Genomic DNA, 23,164 nt, shown 5'->3' on the forward strand with positions numbered 1-23,164 from the left:
ACCGCCATGGCTGGACCCTCGGACACCCGTCGCATCCAATGGAGCCGGCGGCTCTCTGTGGCCGCGGCCTGCCTGGCGGGAATGCTGGTACTCGCCTGCCTGGCGTCCGCCTTCATCCCACAGCCGTCGTCTTCGCCCGGTGGGTGCGAATAACATGCGCTTCTCGAGCAAGCACCCACTGCCGCGGCGAGCTAGCTGACCTAGCTGTCGGACGGTGAAGGTCTCGAAGCCGCGTAATCCTAAGCTCGAGTCACCGTTAAGGCAGGAGTGCAAACGCGGAAACTAGGAACGAAAAACGCCAAGGCAAGCAAACGCCGACGATCAAGTGAAAGGTCGCACAGTGGCGGCGGCAGAGGAAGGAATTAAGGAGCAGAACTCATCTGCGCATGCTCGAGCGAAGGCAGCGCCAACCTGCCAATCGTGGGCGTGCACGGCCACTCGCGAAAAATAACTGTTTAGGCATTACAGTTATTCTTTGCGCAACATAATCGAGGGCTGACTTGTGCATGCACGTGCTATCGCTCAGTTTAATGATGTGTCGTGCGTCGACCATTAGGCGCCCTTCTTCGTTTTTATGTACGAACAGAAGTATACTGCAAAACTATCCTGCCTTTAAGTAAAATGAACGCCCAACGAACTTGTTCGACGTTCGGTCGTTTAAAAAAACCGTTAATCACGTATCGTGCTCGTTTATGCTTACAGAAGTATTCGACGTCTTCAGGGTATATTATTTCTAGTCCTAGGGAGCAGTCCCCCTGTGACTATGCCATTACTGTTTAAGCGTGCTTCTTGCTAGCCAAATGAAAGCTATGCAATCTCTGTCGTACCTCGAATGTTCGCATTCAGGGTACGACATTCAGAGTGAATGATGCTCACTCACGGGCAGAAACAGAGCGGAAAGTGCATTGAGTGCACGTTAACTTAAAGAACCCCAGTTGGTTAAAATTAATCCGGAGTCCACTACTACGGTATGCCTCATAATCATATCGTGATATTGAAAAATAATATCCAGATTGAGCTTTTATTTATTTTTTTAGAGAGCTCAGAATTTTCGTTTCCCTATGTCTGAAGGTACACATATAAATACATACTTCAGCAAACAGCACGAAAAACAGGACCCAGAAATGGGGCACACGACGCAGGCGATGACTTCCAACAGATACGTTTCTTGCGCGAGCGCGGCATATGCAGGGTGCTTCACGTAGAAGAGTTAACTGTTGGGCTAGTCGGTGATCTTGCATGCTGAAAAGATTTTGCGCCAAAAAACAACACACACAAGAAAGACGACGACGCCATGGGCGCTACACGTTTTTTGGCGCGTAATCTTTTCAGTATGTTTCACGTAACTTGTGCCGAGGATTTAAATAACGTGGTTCGTCGCAGCTGAATGAAACCAACGGCATATGGTTTTCTGTCATGTCAGGCTCATTAGAGTATTTCTGATATTCCGCCTAATCAGTCAATTAACTGAAATGAATGGTGCAAAATTTGAAATATTCACTTTAGGACCAAGTGCGTTTCGTTGCGTTAGGGGATTCAGAAACGACCGATCCATTTTTTTTTTTTTGTGTGGCAACGTACGTGCTGCGTGGCGATTTTTTTTTTTCGACGTTTAAAGAAAGCCGGCGAAATATGAAATGAAACCACGTGACTGCGCTCGTGAGCTACGCATTGCGGCGCTCCCAATCGCGGTTCACGCGAAAGAACCGTGCGCGCTGACCGTGGCGAAGTGAGCGGCTCCTATAGGCATCGGCTTCGCAGTGCGTCAGCATCTTGGGCGGTGGAGCACGGAAAGGAAGCGCCGCCGTCCCCGATAAACGACAGGCTCGACGCACGGTTGAGAGCGGTGCAATACGATAGCGTACGAGCGCTGTCACGTGTTCTTATTTCACATTTCGCGGGCTTTCTTTAAACGACGAAAAAAATCGCCACGCAGCGAGTACGTAGCCACAAAAAAAGTTGGATCGGTCGTTCCTGAATCCCTTTACCACGCAACGAAACGCACCTGGCCTTCAAGTCAATATTATAGAATTTGCATAATTGACCTTAGTTAATTCAGCGAAATATAAAAAAAACATACTTTAAATTTAGAGTGCCGCATAAAGACAAGCCATATTTAGTTGGCTTCATTTAGCTGTGATTAACCACATTTCTTTTTTTTTTTTAAATCCGTGGTTCAAGGTACGCGAAACACTTTGTATGGGCAGAGAAGCACGAGTGAGAAAAAAAAAAACGGTCTGATAAGCATGAGAAGAATAACTTGAGGTTGCAGGTGGGCGGAGATGTGTTAAATTATGAGATACGAGATGTCCTTGTCTAATAACTGGATGGATTGTGAACTGATGAAGGATCACGTTGGATGATGGCAAATGCCTGGATAATTTGAGCTGCTTTTGGATGACAGCGACTTTTCTAAAATAGGGGATGCACTCACGCGACCTGCAATGCAGAACAATATTGCTGCTATGTTTTTGCTTTATGTTGTTGGCGTACTCCCGGACGCTATCATCGATGCAACTTCCCGTTTGCCCTATAATATACTATATGAGCTCCCGTACGTCAAGAGTATTTCACGAAATACCCGCCCACCTGCACCCTCAAGTCATTCTTCTCATGTTTATCACGTCGTTTATGTTTTCACTCATGCTTCTCTGCCTATGTATTCTGCGCTCGCGCGTAAACATGTTTGTTGGAAGGCAACGCTTGTGTCGTGTGCCTCTTTTATGTGTCCCGTGTTTTGCGCTGTTTGCTGAAGCATGTGTTCGTAACAACAAGCCCGGCTAGCTTCTATTCTAAACTTAAGAATGTTTCTGGGGAGTTACACTAGGAGTTCAGGGAATCAGAGAAATGCTATTCATATTCAGCGTTGTTTTCTTAGTCTCTCCGACCACTCTTTGCGATAGCATTGAACTTCATTATAGAAGCTTCTGTGCTTCGAAGAGTTACGACTTAATCACACGGCAGGTAGAACAGATTATGAATTTTGAATTTGTGGGTTGTTTTATTCAACCCACAAATGTGTATTCTGCGTCTGGACTACATTAAATAAAAACAGGCTCTAATTAATGTTTCGTGCGCAGTAAGCACATGAAATGCGCTTACTGCGCATGAAATGTTTGATCTACCGGAAGCATGAAGACCTTTGAACGCATTTTCCCCAAAATATTTCGAGCATGTTGGTCCATTTTGCAGCAGAGCCCAATCAGAAGTGTCTCCATATAATGGTGCACAGGACGAGTTGTTGTGGATTTAGTTAGGAACGCACGATATAGTAAGCGCTGGTCCAGTGTTCATCATTTCTTATCTTTTCCTTCGCGCTATCTTATTCCTGCCTCAGGATGCGTGCAACACGCTCTGAACATACTTCGTGTATTCATTGCAAGTAGCGCCTGTAGGTAACGTCGTAGCAGGGGACGCCGGGACGCTCCCTTGAAAAGGATCCTAAAAAGAAGTACTTACAGTATGCGCTCTTGAGAGAGATCCGTCTTAGTCTGAGCGCAGCCTTGCCGCTTGAAGAAGTATTGTGAAGTTGTGGGAGTATACAGGCACAAACGAAGGGTTGGTAGCGATGTCACCTCGTAATTTTCACGCTATCTCATCTTGCGTCAGAGATTTGAGCGTCCTTTATACCCAATGCTCGTAAGCTGTTTGATAAAATAGGGCTGTGTTGCGCATAGGATTAACAAGAACCCATAGAGGCAACTTTCGTATAAGCTATTGCCGCAAGACAGGAACCCTAGACATACGACATCCATGGGTCCGTGGTGGCGCAGATACTTCGCAGTGACCTAGTCGTGGCCACCATCAACTGGGCATACTAGTACGGCGAGAAGCTGCGCAAAAAAGCAACGTGACAGCACGACAGGCACGTCTTGAGCAGAGCGTCAAATCGATAAGAGCGATAATCCGGTGAAACACAGTCATCCTTAAAAAGTAAAACGATGCTCGCGTGATAATATGGTACACTGACGTGTCGTGGCCGCGATGCTCGGGTAGCCGGGTGAGAAGCATCATCCGTGACGTCATGTGAAAACTATACGGGTAGTTAAAAAATACTCGGTATCATACCGCTGCTTTGCACTTAGCACCGTAACCTTGGCGAAGAGCGCCCATCTGGACTATACCGCTAGCGCGTAGGTCGTGCCCAGTTCATCCCATGCGTGGTGGCCGAACTCCCAGAGTCCATCGGCCATGCTACAGTGGCGACACGCCTCGCGCAGAGTGCGTGCGCTAAAGGTCCCGGCTGGCTGTTTGCCGCTCCTATTTCACACCTCCGGCTACTCGCTCTCGCGCCGTTGCACGTGCACCGAGAATGCGCCGCGCACGCGCAGTTGCGCCCGTCAGCACTGCATGCTAGCAGAACGCAGCACGTGCCACGAATACGCTTTTTCTTTTCTTTCCTTCTCTTCGTTTCGCTTGGCGCTGGGTGTGAGTTGCTCACTTGTTATCGTTGTCGACTCTACCCACGGTTTTTTCGTAGACGTCATCACGTCTGGTAAGCGCCCAGAACTCTAATTCGCGTATCGGAGAAAAAAATACACCGACTATAGTGAGGTTGAACTATAGCTATAGACATATAGCACGTGATCGCCTGAGATATGTGGCTCCTGTTACGACCACGGAAAGTAGCCGGATCCGTCGCCATTGGGTCTACTAACTACACCTCGGTGGCCAGCTGACTTTTTGAAACGGCTGTGCATGCTCGTGGTGCAGGAAGCCGCCGGCCCCCTGCCGCGCGGGTGCCTGCGAACGCGCCGGCCGCGCCCCGTCGGACCCCGAGGCGACCCCTGCTGCGCTTCTGCACCTCGGCGCAGTGCCAACAGGAAGGTGAGGCATAGCACGCGCTCGAGAACACATCCATTAAAGCTTGCGCCCCGCTATCATCATATAGTTGGAATACACCATTGGTGCGAAACAGCACTGCACAATTTGTGGATACAGGGGGGGGGGGGGGGGGTCAGAGCCAGAAGAGGTTTTATGTAGGCCATAAATGAATTACACGATTTGTGTAGGCAGAAGGAGGTCCCATAGTCAGAGACTGAATCGGGACCTACTGTGGTATTGAATCTAGAAAAAATAATTAAAACAGCAAACACCACTATCGAACACAATAAAATGCATCGCAGGCAACAACGAAAAAAAGGAAGAAACAAAGAACAGCAAACAAGAAAACTGTTATATCGTGAAGGGCAAGCCGGTAGCACATGGGTTGTTAAATCCTCGTCGCCAATTATGTTATATCGTGCATATTAAATCAGTACGACAGGAATGGAGACATTACTCATCCTCTGCGTTTATTCCATCCTCTTTTCCCTCTCCCTTGGGCGGCTCCAACCTCGCGCCTTCTCATGGCGCTGCGGTAGGCAGCGACGCCTTATATAACAGAAACCAAAAGCGAAAATTAGACAGGGTAAAAAACAAAGGTAATTCAACACTCCTAAGCAGTTGTCGAATGATTACGGGGTGAAAAACGCTAAAAAATAAAAAAAACACATCCATCTTCAGCAATGTCAAACAGCCCCCGATGAGATGCTTCATCAACAAAAGGTTGTGGACAGGTAGGTATGTTAGGGACCGGGACAATAAAAAGAAGTAAGAGGAAGTAACCACAATTATGCAGAATATGGGATGAGTGTGAGGGAAGCTTTCAGTTCTTTTTTGAATTTGCCAATTGATTGACATATTTTGATTGCCGGTGGCATGGTATTCCAGAGACGGGTTCCGGTGAAGTATGCCGTTTGTTTGCCATAGTTGGTATGAACTGAATGTCAAATAAAATTTTGATTATGTGCAAAACTTGTCAACTTAGTATTCACTAGGTTGAATTGAGGGATGATGAACAGAGGAAGTCGATTGTTAATTTGCTTGAATAGTAATATACCTACAAGATATATATACAGGAGTGTGTGTGTGTGTGCGTGTGTGTGTGTTTATGTGTGTGTTTATGTGTGTGTGTGCGTGCGTGTGTGTGTGTGTGTGCGTGCGTGTGCGTGTGTGTGTGCGTGTGTGTGCGTGTGTGTGTGTGTGTGTGTGCGTGCGTGCGTGCGTGCGTGCGTGCGTGCGTGCGTGTGCGAAGGACAGCGATATATCGCTTTCTTTTTCCCGTTGTCATTCTTGAAAATTATGTACCGCTCTTTCGTAGCGTGATCACGACTCGCACACCACAACATACTTTCCCAGACGAGACTTTCACAATGGACAATGAAATGTTGTTGTCTAGCGGTGTATCCACTAGGTCTAGTGAATCTTGTACGAGGCGTGGACCTTTAGTCGAGCCCGGTCCTAAAGCGCCTTTATGTCTGAGTCCCAAACTTGTGAAGTAAACAGAGGTTTGATTCATTTTACAGAGCCAGATAGATCGACTTCGATGGAAAGTGCACTTATACCAAATCCACGCACGCGACTCACGTACGTGTGCAGGACAGCGGCTGAACAGTTCGATCGCGTGGAACCTGAACCCGTGCCGCGACCCCTACCGCTACGCATGTGGCCGCGCCGCTCACAGCCAGGCGGCAGATCTACGAAGAGGAGACGAGCGCCGCCTCAGCGGTACATCAGGGTTCTTTTCTCAAGACGTAATCCTTTCAGCATTGCCTCCAAGATTGAGCAACTCGCGAGATAGCGCTGCCCAATCTCGGAGGCAATGCTTTCACTCACGGCGTCACTCTTACCATGGAGATGCAGCATAGCTTTGAATGTTCCCAGTGCTGACGACACCAATCATGAACATAACGCTGCACCTAAACGTAACCATCGAGATCTGCTAGCAAAAAAAAAAATCACCCACGATTACGATACTCCCTAATGCGAAACTTGAGCGCAGCTAGCTGTATACGTGTTTTCATTTCGCGACATAGTGACTGGCGCGGACAATCTGTCTCGTGCGGCACATTGCCAACGGAGCGAAGTGTAAATTGAACAACGTGATGACTCAATAGTAACTATTCTGCTACGAGTTCATTTACTAAGCCTCTCTACAACCGCGTCTAACGGATCTACAGAAGAGCAAACGACGCGGTGTCTTCTCGCGCGTGCAGCGCTGCTGTCCTCGACGGTGGTGCCACGTAGCAGGCAGACTGTGACTGAGAAAGCGGCCGCCCTCTACCAGGGCTGCCTGAAGACGGGTGAGCAGACGTCACCGCAACAGTGTCGCTTCGTATGTGGACCACTTACGTATAGCTTTCATCTAATGTGGTCATATGTTTTCAGAAAATCCGAGACATAAGTGCGTAAGCTAGCCTCAAAAGCATACTCAGTACTGCCGATGCTATTCGAGGGAAGTACACATGATTCAGCTGGCTATTCACACATATTGCCTCAGACGCATCGTGGTCGTGTACTGGGAGCAGACGGCGGCGCTGAAAACCTGCAGGCGATGGTGTATATACGGCCACACACTTACTTGGCTAGGCGCAGCCACATCATGGCAGCCAACGAACAATTCTATAACCAGCCAGGCCAAGCGCCCCCATGTGCCATATGATTTGACTTGCGGAAGAGATGTTACAACCCCAGAAAGTATATAAAGCAAAATACACTCTAAAACAAAATTACAACACTCTTTGGATCGTATCTTGCCACAACAATAATCGTCATCTGTCTTGTCCGCATTTCCTTTCTGTAACGCTGCGAGTTCGGTACTTCCCAGCAACGAACGGCATGCGCGTTATCAGCATGACATAGCATTCCCGACAGGAAAGTAGCGGCCGCGGCGTTTTCAAGAAAGGAAACGTAAGCAAGGCAGATGACGATTATTTTTGTGTGGCAGAAATACACCCCAAAGGGTGTACCTTTGTCTAAGAGTGTACAACGCAAATCACGGCTAGAAATGTTAAGAAGGGTACTTGTTTGGGCTAGTTGGTTGCAATTCATGACGAATATTCTTTGCACATTATTTGGAACGAGGGCTGGCGGGCAGTTGAAAGTTTGTGCTTCTGCCTGTCGTACCCCAGTCCTCGTTCCAAGTGGTACGCAAATAACATTGATCATGGAAATTTTAGCTTCGCTAAGCCTCGTTCGCTCCTCTCCACCAAATACTTAGTATAATCAACTCTATAGAAAAAGCTACCCATGGCGCTTACGCAATGAAATCGGTGACCGCACTTACCCTTTCACGCACCGTAATGTTTGCATAGTAATTTTATAAATAACCATAGATCTTCCTCAAAAATATGCGTGGTAAACTTTACACATTGTCCACGTAGGTGGTATACGTATAAATGGTTTTCGCATCATATGTTGGACATTTTAGCACTACAAAAATGAGGTAGCAACATGGCGGCGCCTTTGCCGTTGCCGCTTATTTCAACCTTCTACGCATAATGCGCTATTATAGAATCTGAACGCTTTTAGAATCGGCCATCTTGTCGGTTCTGATTGGCTCACAGGGCGGTTACGTCGGCACTGATTGGTTCAGAGCGCCAACATGGCGGAATTTTATAGCATCCAGAAAAGCGCGATCCTGGTTATTCAGAAGCGTCACTCGTTCGAAAAGCACAGCACTTCACACACACTACACATTGACATATACCCAGGTTTCACAACCTGCACTCACTGCGGTGCCTCGTTCACAGGCCTTATGGGAATGCACTGCGGCCTGTCCTTCCAGAAATACCTTACTGTCAGCCCTACCCTCCAGTAAGCGCCCCGGCAGCCAGTAAGACTACATCACTCCCTGCGAGCACGAGGAAATGTGGATGCCTCGGGTGTGGCTCAGATATTTTTTTTTTCATTTTATTTACCCTAAAGGCCCAGCTTGGGCATTACATAGGGGGGGGAGAACAATTGATATAAAATATAAATGATATACAATATACATTGTAAGTCGACCTTCCTTATATGAAGTAGTACATGCTATACAACCTTTACGTCACTACTAATTTGACAACATCATACGCCAATAATTATTAAATTATACAAACAATAATATGACATCTGAAGAAAGGCAGGAAGAAATGTTAATGTTATTAATTCACGAATGTTTTATTAAGTGCTTGTTTGAATATAATATGGTCAGTTATTTCAGCTATATTACTTGGGAGATGATTCCATTCCGAAATGGCTAAGTGCAGACACGAAAACTGCAATAGGTTAGTACGTGCAAATGGTTGTTCGACCTTAAATTCGTGATCAATATTGCTGTTACAAGGATGAAAAGGAACGCCTACAGCAGTGTTTCCCCCCGGAGGGCATACGCCCACTTAATGCGTAGTAAATACTCATTGCGCAGGGAGTATTTACACCTCCAGTGCCACCCCTCTGGATCCGCCACTGTGCGTGATATACTAGGATACTAGGACATCTGTTTCCATTTTGGGAGAGAGTCGTGCAGCATAAGTGCGTTTCGTAATCGTTATAGTCATGATCACACTGCAGGATTGCAAGATTCCGCCGCAAGCTTTGCTGCCATCTGACACTTTCTTCGTTATGTGCGTGTACGTCCCCGCTAAGAAATATCTGCACTGTCTGTGTCTGTCTGTCTAACCGTGTTTCCGCCAACTTGGGTCACTGGGCAGTCCATGGTCTAATGGGTAGAGCGATCAAGCGGTTGTGTTGAGGAAACCGGGTTGGAAACCAACTGTCGAACACTGGGTATGTTCCACTCTTAAAAAAATAATCATTTGAAGTTTCTCCGGTGGTGAGTGGAATCGAACCCGCTTCATGTATATTCGGGCAATCGATGTCTGAATACGTAGATTATTTGCACACGCCACGCGCGGACTTCGCGGCGGCGCCGCTAGTTGGTGCAGGGTGTCCAAAGGGAAGCGCGAGAAAGGGGCCCGGCTGCATACACACGCATCAGAATATACTTGCGTCTCTGCGGTGACAGCACGGCGTGTCGCTATTCAATGCTAAACACATTACATTTGTGGTCAAAAAGGTTCTGTCAAATGTACTTCTCGTTGTTGTTTTTTTGCGCTAATTTCCGTCAACGTCTTCGCTAAAGCACTCTATACAACTGGATCGACATATCTGTGCGCGCGCAGAACTGCTGACGGCTCAGAGCAGCGACGCCTGGTGGGCGGTGGCACAACGTTTGGGTGTGTCCCAGTTCCCGCTGCCGCTGGACCGGGAACCCCCCGTGGCGCCTGAGCTGCTGGCCGGACACCTGCTGCGGCATCTCGGCTTGGGGCCCCTGGTCGCCCTTCGATTGGGCACCCCGCCCGGAAATCGCTCGGCAGTCGCCATATACGTGAGCCCCGAGTGTAATTGCTGCATGCATGTATTGAGAACCATCTGACAGTGCTCAGAAGTGCAAAATGTGATGGCAAAAGGCGACGCAAAGGCGAAAGATAAACGACCACTCAGGCTCCGAAGATATATATTCCATACGTAGCCAAAACCTTATAATATTTAGGTACAATTTATTAGGTACATACATTCTTTTAGGCAATATATAGAAACTTTCAGTATCAGCTAATATCATTGTCCTCATCATCGTCGTCAGCCTAGCTTTAAGCCCATTGCAGGACGGAGGTTTCTCCCAGCGATCTCCACTCACCCCCGTCTTGCGCTACACCTGATTCCAATTTGCGCTAAGATAATTCTTCATACGTGTATGCCAAGATACTTGTTCACAGATACTTGTTCTTTCATTGTTTTGCTGCAATATGTACGCATTTCCCTTTTTTTCTTTTTGTCGCTCATGATGTGCACCACGTTATATTTCTATTTGAGACGCAACAGCTACATGTGCAACACACACAAGGAGGAGTAATAAACGAAAAAATACAAAGCGCTGTACCCTCTCGGTCTTGTTTCTTTTTTTTTATTGCTTTTCTTGTTTTTTTTTTCTTGTTGAGCTTCGAAAAGGAATCCATCGCGATGAACTTCAACTGGTTAGCACGACTCTCCATTTTGATGCGCACCTTCGAGTTCGATTGCAACGTTGGCATCGCGCGCATCTATTCTTTTTTGTTAAATGAAAGTCCCGCCTGATTGGTTCAATGTGACCGCGGTATTTCTGAACAGAATGTATAGGTGAAGCCGAAGACCGCAAACCGCGCTACGTGAATGGTGCTGCAGGTGGATCCCCCTTCGACGGCAGCCAGCTGGCGCTGGAACGAGACGGCCTCCGGGCTGCAGGCGCTGACTCGACGATCTCCGGACGGCCAAGTGGCCCGGGCCCTGGTCGAGCTGGACCGCACCGTGGCGCGCACTGCGGCCAAGGCCAGCCCACCCGTCGCCGCCTACGTGCCACGCTACCGCACCATACGCATCTTCAGCCTGCCCCAACACGCGAAGGTACACACGCACTATAGGGACTGGCACAAAACGTAAAGCACGAAACACTTTTTAGGCATCTGCCGTATCGACGCGCGTCCACATTTGGTGTGTGTACAGATTCTCGCACTACCCCACACACCAGTTTGGAATGCGTACAATGAATCAGAACCAACGAGCAATAAAGCAACGGCCACGCCGAAGTTCAATTCCCGGCCTATTTGCATTAAGGCGGTTAACGTGGGGAGTGGAAAGCAAAAAAAAAAAGTCGCAGTTTCGGCCGAAAGACCAAGCATCGATTGCGCTAGAAAATTAGTGGGCAGATATAGGAAATAAGGGTAGTAGTCTTATCGGCCGTATAAAGTTGTAAACGTAGGCATAGTAACTAAATTAACAAGCAACGGTGTCACGCGCGTACAAGCAAACATGAACGCATCTCATTCGATGTCGGCGGAAACTCGCTGTCAAAACGTTGGAGTGAGCCGCGACTGAGGCTGGAGTAAGCCGCTATCAACGTGAACTATGCCGCGAAGACAGCGAGCGGCGGACTGTGTACCCGTCGCAAACGGCGTTCGAGATACGGCGCCCCGGCCGGATGGAGTAGAGCGCCTCCCCTCCACTCCCTACCTTCCCTCCGGAGCCTAGAGCGCGGCGGAAGACGGCGCGCTTCCTCTCCTCCGTTGCGTGCACGAGATTGAGCCGCGATCGCCAGCTCACCCTCGCACGCTTTCACTCGCACATACGGCGTACGGGGCGCGACGACAATTTCATCGGTCCTTGGACTTTATGCGGAACCTCACGGCGACAGCGACGGCAGAAATGCGTTTGGAGTGTTCATATAAGTGCTATTGTAATAAAACGCAGACGTGTCGCGCTTTGAATCCACGTTAAAGAATATGTGTTTGTGTGTGTGTGTGTGTGTGTGTGTGTGTGTGTGTGTGTGTGTGTGTGTGTGTGTGTGTGTGTGTTTGTTAGATGAAGGAACGAGCACGAAGTGCATACTGGATCAACATTTGGTCATAAAGGTCCAGACAGTCGCCAAAGAATCATTCTACCGAAAGTAATTCGCAATACCTAAAGAATGTCTCACTTTTACTTTGGCGCTTCGATTGTGGTTTATCGACCGCATGAATTCACTGGGATGATACGAGTATTTTTTCGAGGTCCTGAGAAATTCGCATCATCGAGATTTCGTTGTTTATACTCTGTGCCAGCGAAGAAAGGCTTAACGGTGCCCAATAGCTGGCAGGGCCACGGGAACCGCATGCTTGAAAGGCCCGTCACACGAGCCCACACGCACCGCTGCAGTGGCGCTGGCGGGAGGTGTTCTCCGCGCTGCTGGAAGACCTGGCGGCACCCCAGACGGTCAGCCTGGTGCTCACGGCGCCGGGCTACGTGGAGGAGGCGGCGCCGCTGTTGGCCGACGCCAGGCCCGCCGCGGTGCACAACTACCTCGCCTGGCGACTCGCGCTCGAGCTGGCTCCGCTGCTGCCCGTGCTGCCGGCATCTGTGCTGCTCGCGGCAGACGGCGTCCAGCAGCGCCCCGAGCGGCGATGCCTGCGGGAGCTGCGCGGCCTCATGGAGCACGCGGCCACGGCGCTCCTGGCGCCGCAGCCGGGACCGCAGGTGAAGCGACACGCAAAGGCTTCCCTCCGTTCCACAATAATGTGACATGTGTAGGTGTACTGTGGTGACATTGCGCAGCGGAAGCTACTGATGGCGCAAGAGAAGAAGTGATTGAAGAGAGAAAGAACCGATGAAGAACGCGATGACGCTCGTTAACTTAAAGCGGTACATAGAGTGAAGCAACTCCAGCTCTAGAGAATTAGAACTGTCATGTTAGAATCAAGCATATATTCGCCGATCTATTGAATTTTGGATATTTCCAGCTATATTAAGAAAACCAGAAAGGAAACAGAGCAGAAGGTGACGTGCTGTGCCGCCATTTCAGTCAACATAGGTAACTCCAGCGCAGGTTCCCGATTAAAGCAAATGTATAGGCCTTCCGCACAGTATACCTTCCAGTTCATTTTCCCGACTTTCAAGGTACACATGCAGTACTGCATCACTCCGAGGTTGTTGGAAGCAGCGAGGCCAGCTTTGGTGACCACGTGAACATTTTTGAACATGAGGTCTTCTCAGCTGACCTCACACGGGTTGGCGCATCTGGGATCTGGTTATCTCGTAACCGCTTCCAGAAGAAAAAAAGTATTTCACGCCTCCAAAGCGTCGTAGCAAGTCGCAGCAGGTATCAAAATGTAGCGCTCAACGAGACAAGAAGCACGCATTAGCTGTAGAGTAGGTAAAATAAACTGAATGGGCGTAATTAGCGTCAATATAATAAAAAATTGCCCACATTTCATTATACTCCTGTAAAGGGTGCACCGCCGCAGATATAGACATGTTGAGGCAAAGACGTTGTACGGCACACTTTGGACAAATGGGGCGAGTTCGATTGGACTAAGCAGGGCTCGAGCGAGATACCGGTGCCTAGAAGGCGGTTTTTCGGCTGCTATTTGCAGAATCAGCCCGCCTGGCCTTTTTCTCAAAAAAAAGAAAGGGTCAACCAAGTGTTGATGCAATGAACACAAAGTCAACATTATCGCGCGTGAAATACGATACTAATAAGATACAAAATGAGTGAATAATTAACATAAAAAAAGATCCACGCTCAACTCCAGCTGACATCTACAAAAAACGAAGCATTCTTTATTTATTTATTTATTTATTTATTTATTTATTTATTTATTTATTTATTTATTTATAATACAGCCCAATATAAGACTATAGCAGGAGTGGGAACATTATACATTACTATACATTACATTCAAAAACACAGATATACAGAAAACGAATAATCGAAAAGAATCACTTTACATGTTAGCGAAGTACTTACCAGTGATAGCTATAAAATCTTTTAATGATAATGAACGAATGTTACCGGGTAGAGAATTCCAAAGCTCTATTGTACGTGTAAAAAAAAAACTGTACTTGAATGTGTTAGTACGGGCATAAATAGGTGTTAAGTTCAAAGCGTGAGAGCTACGTGTACAGCTTGCATTAGTAAATGTGATATAGTTACAATCAGAAAGATCAGAGCAAGAGTTATTAATTGCATATACAAGTTTGAGACTTCAGTGTGATAACGTGAAAGTAATGGCTCACTGTTCAGACTGTTGAGCCTGTGCTGGTGAGAAACTGCGGCTGTAATTTTGGCAAATGAAACGTATAAATTTTTGTTGAGCGTTATTGAGCGACCTTACTTCACATTGCTTGCAGGCGAACCAAACGCCAGATGCATATTCTAGAACAGGGCGAATTAACGTTTTATAAAACAGCGGTTTAGTAACGCGGGGAGTCTTAGCTAAAGTGCTGCGCAAATAACTTAATTTTTATGGCTTTCCCGTTTACATATTCGATGCGTTTAGACCAAGAAAGATGTTCTACTAAAATGACAACTAATTATTTATATTGAGACACTCTTTTAAGTCGGACGCCATCCAGAGAATTATCTAACGAGAGGGGGCTCTGTCTATTGTCAAATGACATCACAACTGTTTTGCTACAGTTGATGTTCATTTGCCACTGCTTAAATGATATTGCGCGACATAAAAACGACACGGACGTGAAAGAAGACGACACACCAAGCGCAAACTTTCAGGTAAGTTTATTGTGCCACTGCGTCATTTTATACATGGCAGGCAACGTAGATCGCGCATGCGCTTACAAGGAAATGAAGTGCGAATTCATGTAACATGGTTACGTGTCGTGTGATGCCGCGTCCAAGTAACGTAATTCTTTTTCTGTGAGAGCCAGAGACGGGAAGCTGACACACGCATCACCCAATTTCGCGATCATCTGCGCTTCAGATATCTCACGGATGAGCTGCGTACTGCCACGGGAAACAATCGTACATTGATCCTCAAGAGGCTTGCACCCATGATCGCGACAGTGGATCGCCAAGAAACCCCCAGAGCCGTTTTTAACATTGTTGCTGTGCTCACGGAGCCGATCATTGAGGCAACGCCCAGTTTGTCCTATATATTTCTTCCCACATGAAAGCTGAAGGTTGTACACCACCCGGTGTACACACTCGACAAACTTTTTTCGGTGATGCTTTCTGCACTTATCGTCCCTTCCGAAAAGTGCAGAAAGCAGAAAGCATCACCGAAAAAAGTTTGTCGAGTGTGTACGTACGAGTGTGTACGTACGTACGACACGTAACCATGTTACATGAACTCGCACTTCATTTCCTTGTAAGCGCATGCGCGATCTACGTTGCCTGCCATGTATAGAATGACGCAGTGGCAAAATAAACTTAGTTGAAAGTTTGCGCTTGGTGTGTCGTCTTCTTTCACGTCCGTGTCGTTTTTATGTCGCGCAATATCATTTAAGCAATGGATTACCAACTAGCCCGGAATGCTGCTCTCGTTAAGTTCATTTGCCACGTTTTGCACCAAGCGCAGAAAGACAAGGGATTGGGCAAGACGGTGGTGGTAATCAATGGAGTTAATAGGTTCGTTTAATACGCAGTCATCTGCTTAAAGTCTGGCTTTAGTTGAGGTGCTACGAAATAAATCACTGATGCATATTAGAAATAATAAAGGGCCTAATACGGATACCTGAGGAACGCCTGACGCAACGCCGACGGGAGTTGAGTCCAGTGAGTTAAAAGAAACAAATTGTGAGCGATAACAAAGAAAACTGGCTATCCAAGAAACAAGACTGTGATTATTGATAATGGCGTTTAATTTTACCAGTACTTTAGACTGAATCACAGAGTCAAAAGCTTTAGAGAAGTCAATAAAGATGGCATCCACTTGATTACCTATGTCTAGGTTAGAAGCGATATCATGAACAAAATCGAATAATTGCGTTACAGTGCTATAACCCCGACAGAAACCGTGCTGGGCAAATGTTAGAGCATCATTAGAGTTATAGAATTCGATTATATGTTTGTGAATAGTGTGCTCAAACATCTTGCATGACTGGGGTGTGAGAGACATCGGCCTGTAGTTAGAAATTGTTTATCACCTGATTTATACAAAGCCAGTACTTTTGCTGTTTTCCATTTAGTTGGTACTTCACCAGAGTAAGGATTTCTGGAATATTACAGTAAGGTACTGGGCTCAGTACCTTACTTGTAAGAATCGGTACCTTACTTGTAAGAATCAGTACCTTACTTGTAGGAATTCGGGATACCATCTGAACCGGTGCACATTTTAATGCCGAGATTCAAGATTAGGTTTAAGACACTATCAAAACTTATTACGATATCGCCTAATTTATTAGTTTGTGCATCATAACTAAACTTTGGAACTACATGGTTATCGAGGGTGAAAAACAGATTGGAAGCACGAGTTAAAAGCATTCGAAACTACGGTGGGGTCATTAGTAATAGCGTCGTTAATATTGAAAGAGGTACTGCACGTTGCACTAGGTAAGATTGATGTCCAGAACCTGCGAGGATTTGATTTAGGTAGTACAGGGAGTTGGACTGAAAAATAGAAATCTTTAGCACTTTTAGTACGAGTATGAAGTTCCGCCTTGGCTTTTTCAAAAGGAACGCGAAGCGCAGGATTAGAATGCTTTGATTTACGTATTCTACTTACACGGCGTGACAGGTGCAAGATATCCTGGGTAATCCAAGGAAGCTTATTATTTATATTTTTTAAGTTAATAGAACGTAATTATTGATGCAAGATTTCACTAACGACTCAAAACAATCAACAAGGCTCAACATCACATTCGGTACTGAGTGACAAAAAATGGTCGAAGTTATCTGCCAGAGTATCAGTGATAGACGTATCGTCAACCTTGTTATAATCATGAAATGTGGAATAGCTAAAGCGTTCATGTGGGATAGGACAGTTAATGTGTACGAGAACTGCGTTATGATCCGAAATTCCTTCCGGAATATAATACTTAAAACCTAAATTAGCAAGACTGTCACTGATATACAGTAAGTCAAGTATGGAGTTCTGGCACGTGTTCGTATCAACTAATTGTACCAGTTTATGGGACAAAGAAAACGTAATTAAGCCTCTACAAATAGAGGCACTATTGGTGGAATGTGTAAGGCAAGGCCAGTGAATGCCGGGAACGTTAAAGCCACCAATAAATATTAAGTTAGAACTGTCGAGGCTGTGGTCATGTATAAAATGCAAAATATTATCGAAGTCACTAGGGCTATCAGGGGGGCGATAAAGACCACAAATTGTTAAATTCTGCTTATGCACTAGTAACTTGCACCAAACCGATTCTACATTGGGAGGACTTGGTAGAACCTTTAAGTTGAAATCTGAACGTAAAAGCAAAGCAACACCACCGCCTTCTTAATTCTGACGGTCATACCGCACAGCAATGTAACCAGTAGGAGTGAATTCTGAGTCATGAATATCTTCATGAAGCCATGTTTCTGTGATGCATATGACATGAGGAGAACATGAAGAAACTAGCGAAAGAAAATGTGGAAATTTGTTAGTTATGCTTTTGGCATTAACATTCAAAAGCGCAAGATCTGTGGCAGAGTGACGAGATTGTCATCCTAGTGATGATGATACATTTCCCTATCTTGCGCTTGAATCAAAACCTGGAGTTATTACTAAACTATTTGAGGCACCGTCCCAGTTGTAACGAACGTTATCTACAAATAGGTTATCGATCCTCATTTTAATAACCGAGTCGTTATTCCGATGCTCAACCGAAGCGTCCCATGGCTTTTAACGTGCTGCGCGCATTCGGGACGAAAATCTTCGGAAAGTGTCATGCCGGGATTTTTCAGCTTATAAGCTTTTTTCTGCGTCACTGGCTTATCGGTGAAATCAAGCAGTTTTAAAATGATAGGGCGAGAACGCCTAGGCCGCATTCTGCCTAACCTATGTAAGCGTTCAATACGCGGACAGTCAAGGGCAAAGCCTAATGAAAACGTTCGCAGCCTTGGAGTGCAGTGCGTCACGATTCTCGTTGGTATCTTCTGGCATGCCATGGAGGATTATGTTATTTCTTTGTGAACGGTTTTCAAGATCGTCAGATTTGGCAGCTAGTTCGGAAACAGTGTGCTTTAGGTAAACCGCCTCAGAACGAAGCTGATCATAGTCTTGATCAGACAAAGCCTTCGAACATGAGGCTTCGGGAGCAGACTCACTCAATTGCAAAGCATCGAAACGTGTATTCACAGCATTTTTGATTTCTGATATGTCTTGCGATATATTTTTCTGACAAGCAACTAAATCGGAAAGAACCTTCACAAGAGAAGGGTTATCGCAACTGGACACTGCCAGCTCGGCCGACGTCTCAAGGGCGTTGAGAACGCTTCCTTGGGTTTCGTCAGGTTTTCCAGTTTTATACACCGGTCTCCTGGGGTTGGGGTTGAGCTTAACGTCACCGCACAGGATAAGACGACTAAGGTGATTGATGACATAAGAAAAACTGCACATGAATCTACTACGCAACTAACTGTGTGGTCAACACAGTAGCAGCAGGAATTGATTATCGGATCGAATACAGTACGATTTGTCCAAGTAACGTACCTGTGCAAACAAGAAGCGTTTAGGCAACGTGCTGAAGCGCTGCTGCTGCTGTATAGCCCACTGCCGGGACGCTGGCATATGGCGCTGGTACGACGGAGCTTTTATACTGATGAAGCTTGACGTCACCGATCTGATGGCGTCACCTGTCGGAGTTGCCACGCTAGAAGCACCCACGGGAGTGCGCAAAATCACCAGAGAAAGAAGAACGTGGGCAGGAAATGCACGCCGATCATACGCCTGGACGATAGGGCTGAGCCATGTCGAATTGCCGGTAATCACCACGTGTTCGACCGGTGCAGGGCGTGTCATGCCCCGGAGACGAACCAGAGAAGAAATCCAGGAGCTGTGCAAACAAGAAGCGTTTAGGCAACATGCTGGAGCTGCTGACACTGCATTGCCCACTTGATGTGATTGGCTCACGAAGCATGTGCGTGTGCATATAGGGTGTGGTTTTCGATATATATTAGTATTAAATAGCAGCATGTTGTATGAAGAAATGATTTTATTTGCAGTGAATTATAAGCAGGCTGGTTATGCCATGTACACATGTTTGCATGTAATAAATCATAGGTATATTATTTGTTTAAACTTTCAGAGGTGATCCATAGCGTCGTGTTGCACTCGTGTAGTTTACGATGCGTCGGTTTCTTCTCGTGTAAGTGCAGGTCGAGTCGCGCCAAGCATCTCGACGCGCTGTCTCAATTGCCCGCGAGAAAGGATGTCCTATGCCCCTTGTCGAAGCAAAGTGCTTGGAACTCGGCAACAAAGCTTCGCTTTAAGAAGATACAAAAAGAGACGGAATATAGAGATATAATCAACATTTCATCATCGAATCATTTGAACCACCGTGCACGCCAACCCTGTCATTTAGCGTCGACACTTGGTTGACCCTTTCTGTCTTACTCTTCACAGAGTCGCACGGCTGCGCGCGACATTGTAGCAGCGGCCACGGACCAGCTGAAGCGCCAGCTTGTCGACTATATGTGGATGGCCGAGTCGGTGAGCCAGCGGGCCGTGCAGAAGCTGAACGCGCTGCAGGCGCACCTGCTGTACCCTCCTTTCGTCGAAGACAAGATGGTGCTCGAGCAGATCTACCGCCAGGTTCCCGACGTCGGCGGCGACAACCCCGTGCTGCTCGACTGGTTCCGCGCCCGCTCCGCGGTCATGCTCAAGCGCTGGAAGGCGCTCGCCGGCAAAGGGTTGCCTCCGCTGTAAGTCATAACAAACGCACTTGCAGTTGGATTTTATGTGTAGTCTGCATGCTCGAAGCCTGTTGAATAAACGCGCGCGATATTAGACGAAAAGAAAAAAAGAAATAGCTGTGGTTTAGCTCTGGTTAAACCTGGTTGAATTGCGAAAGCAGTCGTCGTCTCATTCCGTCTAGCACGACTAGACTCACCTTCTAAAGCGGCTCGCTTAGCTGCTTCGGCTTCTCGTCGTTTTCGCAATCGTTCTTCTCGTTGTTCGTCTGTTTTCTGGGCACGTAGCAACCTCTTTCTCTCATTCTTCCTAGCTTGCTTAGCTTTCGCCTTAGAATTTAACTGTTCCGAAGCAGCAGAGCAACTATATTCAGATATAGACTTCGTCGGTAACTTCCATGGCGAGACTGATCGGTCAACGCGTAACCGCACGGCTATATATCCCAGTGAAGCCGCCATGGAGCGAGCGCAAGGCGAGGAGGTCGTCATATCAACAGAGAGACCACCTGTTAGGCGCGGCGCCGGCTCGGGGGCCACGGCACACGCAAAGAGCGGCTCCCTTCTAGCTGCGGCGGGGAGCAAGCTGACGTCACACCACCTGCTAAGGCTGCGAAGCGCAGCGCCGGCTCTGGGGGCGGGTCACGGCCACGACCGGCTTTATTACTACTTTAGTAATAAAGCCGGTCGTGGTCACGGCATACGCGACGAGCGGTTGGACCTGGCGTAGTATTGCTTTCGCAATAAAAAGGAAAGTCCCGAGCACCCCTTATGAGTTGCGCATGCGAAAGCATTAATGTCCAGTTGAACGCCGTTGAGCGGTCCTTCGCGTTATGACCTCCTCGTGGACAAGAGAGCGCGTCGAGACGCTTGACGCGTTACCAAGGCGCAGTAGTACACTGCACTGCCGCGTGCGCCAAAAACCTGCCGCCCTTACCTTTCCACTTGAGGTGGTAGCTAGCGATCGTTGCGGTGGTCGCTTGCAACACATGCGCGCATGCGCACATCACCACATGACAGCGCGGCCGCCCCTACCGCCGCGCCACCACACCACCCCAGTTCCCTTGGCGGAGATAGGGAAGTAGGTGGCGCCATCTCTTGACAACCGACCGCAACTCAAGGCGCAACGGCTACAATGGGTAAGCGAGCGACGCCGCAGGCATCTTTGTAGAGGAGGCGTTGGCTCGACCAATGACTTGACGAAAAACCGCGGGTCCTGCGTCCGGGATCGCAACAGACGCCGCTAAAATCTCGGAGGCAGGGCTTGGTGATTTAGGTTTGCAGCAGCCACCGTACCTATAGTGCTCGCAGCCGACCCGGGTGGGGAAGAGTAAAGAGGAGAGGGACAGGAACAAGCTTCTAGGCTCACGCGGCAGGTATCTAGTAAAGGAGGCATTGCACAGGCACGGCCGCTGGACACAGGCTTCCCAAAGCGAGGTTGACGTGGCGTCGCGGCGCTGCCCTCACCCTTCACGCAACACCTGGCGCGCTACGTGCAGCAGGTTTACACTTACGCCCGCTTTGCTCCGTCGAGCGGCGCTCGTGACGTGGCGCCGCAGCCAATGGCAATGGAAGTTTAGGTGCCGTTTCGCTGCTGGACAGACAGACGCGATGCTTTTTTTTTTCGTTCAATTAGCCATTTGACGCTTTCGCATTAAAAAAAAAATATTCATACGACAGTTGAGTGTGTAACGCGAATGTTTAAGCGCGTGATGCGGGCTACGCGTTCTTACTCCCGATTTCGCCGAACAGCTTGGGCGTCTCAAGGTTCTGCCAGCGGCCATGGTTCTGCTTTATCTATGACATTTCAGTGTAAAGTATGTTTTATAGCATTCTGGTAAACTATACTCACGGACAACTTTCTGTGGCAATGAAGGCTGCTACGGGCGCGTGGCTGCCGCACATGTGTTGCGGCGCCAAGTAGTTTGGCAGTGCCCCCCCCCCCCCCTTTAGTCGCTTGGAACCTCGGAACCACGACCTCCTCAGGTCGTGCTCGGAACAGACGCCAAATCGATGCAGCTTCACGTGCGACGGTTTCGCGTGTTCCCAGGCGCGCAAGGGAAAAGCCGCAAAATAAGTAAACTTTTACGTTCAATGGTGTGTTGTATCTTATTTAACTGTTGCTAATAAGGTATTTATGTTTTCTCTTTCCAGCTTAAACTAACGTGGATGAAAACACGGGACTCTTTTCAGAAGCGCTCTCACTTGTGGGTGCTTTGCCCCCGTAGCATTCCTTTCATTGCCACAGAAAGTTGTCTCCTCGTCGTAGCTAGAATGCAAGCCGGCTTTGTAAACACTGGTGCAGAGGGGCGCACAGCAGCACGCCGAGTAAACCAACGGCGGTCTCGTCAAAACATAAACACGCCGTGACGTTAAACACCATCTGGTTTACGCGGCACGACGGCAAATGCCCACGCTGCGACGAAACCTCAGGGTTATGTCACCCTTGACGCACGGAAGGCAACAATATCTAGTGGCGTTGCAGGGAACCAAACTTTCCTCTATGCGGACGGCGCGAAACTGACGAACGAGCTTTGAAATCTCACCCGAAGAGTGGAGCAATGGCGACGGGGACAAGGCATTAATATTCCGCAAAGGCTCGCAGTTTTATTGGAAAGATAAACTTCAGTAAACATTCGCTTACTAATACGCGTAGTGTCCCGCGGCAAATACAAGATTCGTTCGATGACCGCGAGAATCCGCAGTCACAAGGCTGGTGAGCGCCGGCAGCGGGGAGCGTGCGTGCATTAAAAAAAATTATGGGGTTTTTTACGTGCCAAAACCACATTTTGATTACGAGGCACGCCGTAGTGGACTCCGGAAATTTGGACCACCTGGAGTTCTTTAACGTGCACCTAAATCTAAGTACAAACTTAACAGTACAAACTGCTTACAAACTATTTACTAAGGTAATCGCAAATAGAATCAGGAACACCTTAGACTTCTGTCAAGCAAAGGACCAGGCAGGATTCCGTAAAGGCTACTCAACAATAGATCATATTCACACTATCAATCAGGTGATAGAGAAATGTGCGGAATATAACCAACCCCTATATATAGCTTTCATTGATTACGAGAAAGCGTTTGATTCTGTCGAAACCTCAGCAGTCATGGAGACATTACAGAATCAGGGTGTAGACGAGCCGTATGTAAAAATACTGAAAGGTATCTATAGCGGCTCCACAGCCACCGTAGTCCTCCATAAAGAAAGCA

At 47.6% G+C, this 23,164-nt stretch overlaps 2 protein-coding genes across 3 annotated transcripts in view; one reads left to right on the forward strand and one right to left on the reverse strand.

Moving 5' to 3' along the window:
* The window catches only part of LOC139051043 (beta-scruin-like), a 32,248-nt gene extending 13,400 nt beyond the window's left edge, over window positions 1-18,848 (reverse strand). For both annotated transcript variants that reach the window (XM_070528086.1, XM_070528084.1), the window contains exon 1: window positions 18,756-18,848. In XM_070528086.1, the coding sequence (XP_070384187.1) occupies window positions 18,756-18,833 (78 nt within the window). In that variant the 5' untranslated portion in view covers window positions 18,834-18,848. The remainder of the gene's footprint in view (window positions 1-18,755) is intronic.
* LOC139051045 (neprilysin-1-like) overlaps window positions 1-23,164 on the forward strand; it is a 27,128-nt gene continuing 3,964 nt past the window's right edge. The window contains exons 1-8 of the mRNA XM_070528088.1: window positions 1-139; window positions 4,714-4,827; window positions 6,421-6,549; window positions 7,038-7,124; window positions 9,987-10,192; window positions 11,026-11,244; window positions 12,532-12,849; window positions 19,668-19,966. Coding sequence (XP_070384189.1) covers window positions 7-139; window positions 4,714-4,827; window positions 6,421-6,549; window positions 7,038-7,124; window positions 9,987-10,192; window positions 11,026-11,244; window positions 12,532-12,849; window positions 19,668-19,966 — 1,505 coding nt within the window. The 5' untranslated portion in view covers window positions 1-6. The remainder of the gene's footprint in view (window positions 140-4,713; window positions 4,828-6,420; window positions 6,550-7,037; window positions 7,125-9,986; window positions 10,193-11,025; window positions 11,245-12,531; window positions 12,850-19,667; window positions 19,967-23,164) is intronic.

This window comes from Dermacentor albipictus, chromosome 10 (assembly GCF_038994185.2).
Source record: "Dermacentor albipictus isolate Rhodes 1998 colony chromosome 10, USDA_Dalb.pri_finalv2, whole genome shotgun sequence".
In the NCBI taxonomy this organism is placed as follows: domain Eukaryota; kingdom Metazoa; phylum Arthropoda; class Arachnida; order Ixodida; family Ixodidae; genus Dermacentor; species Dermacentor albipictus.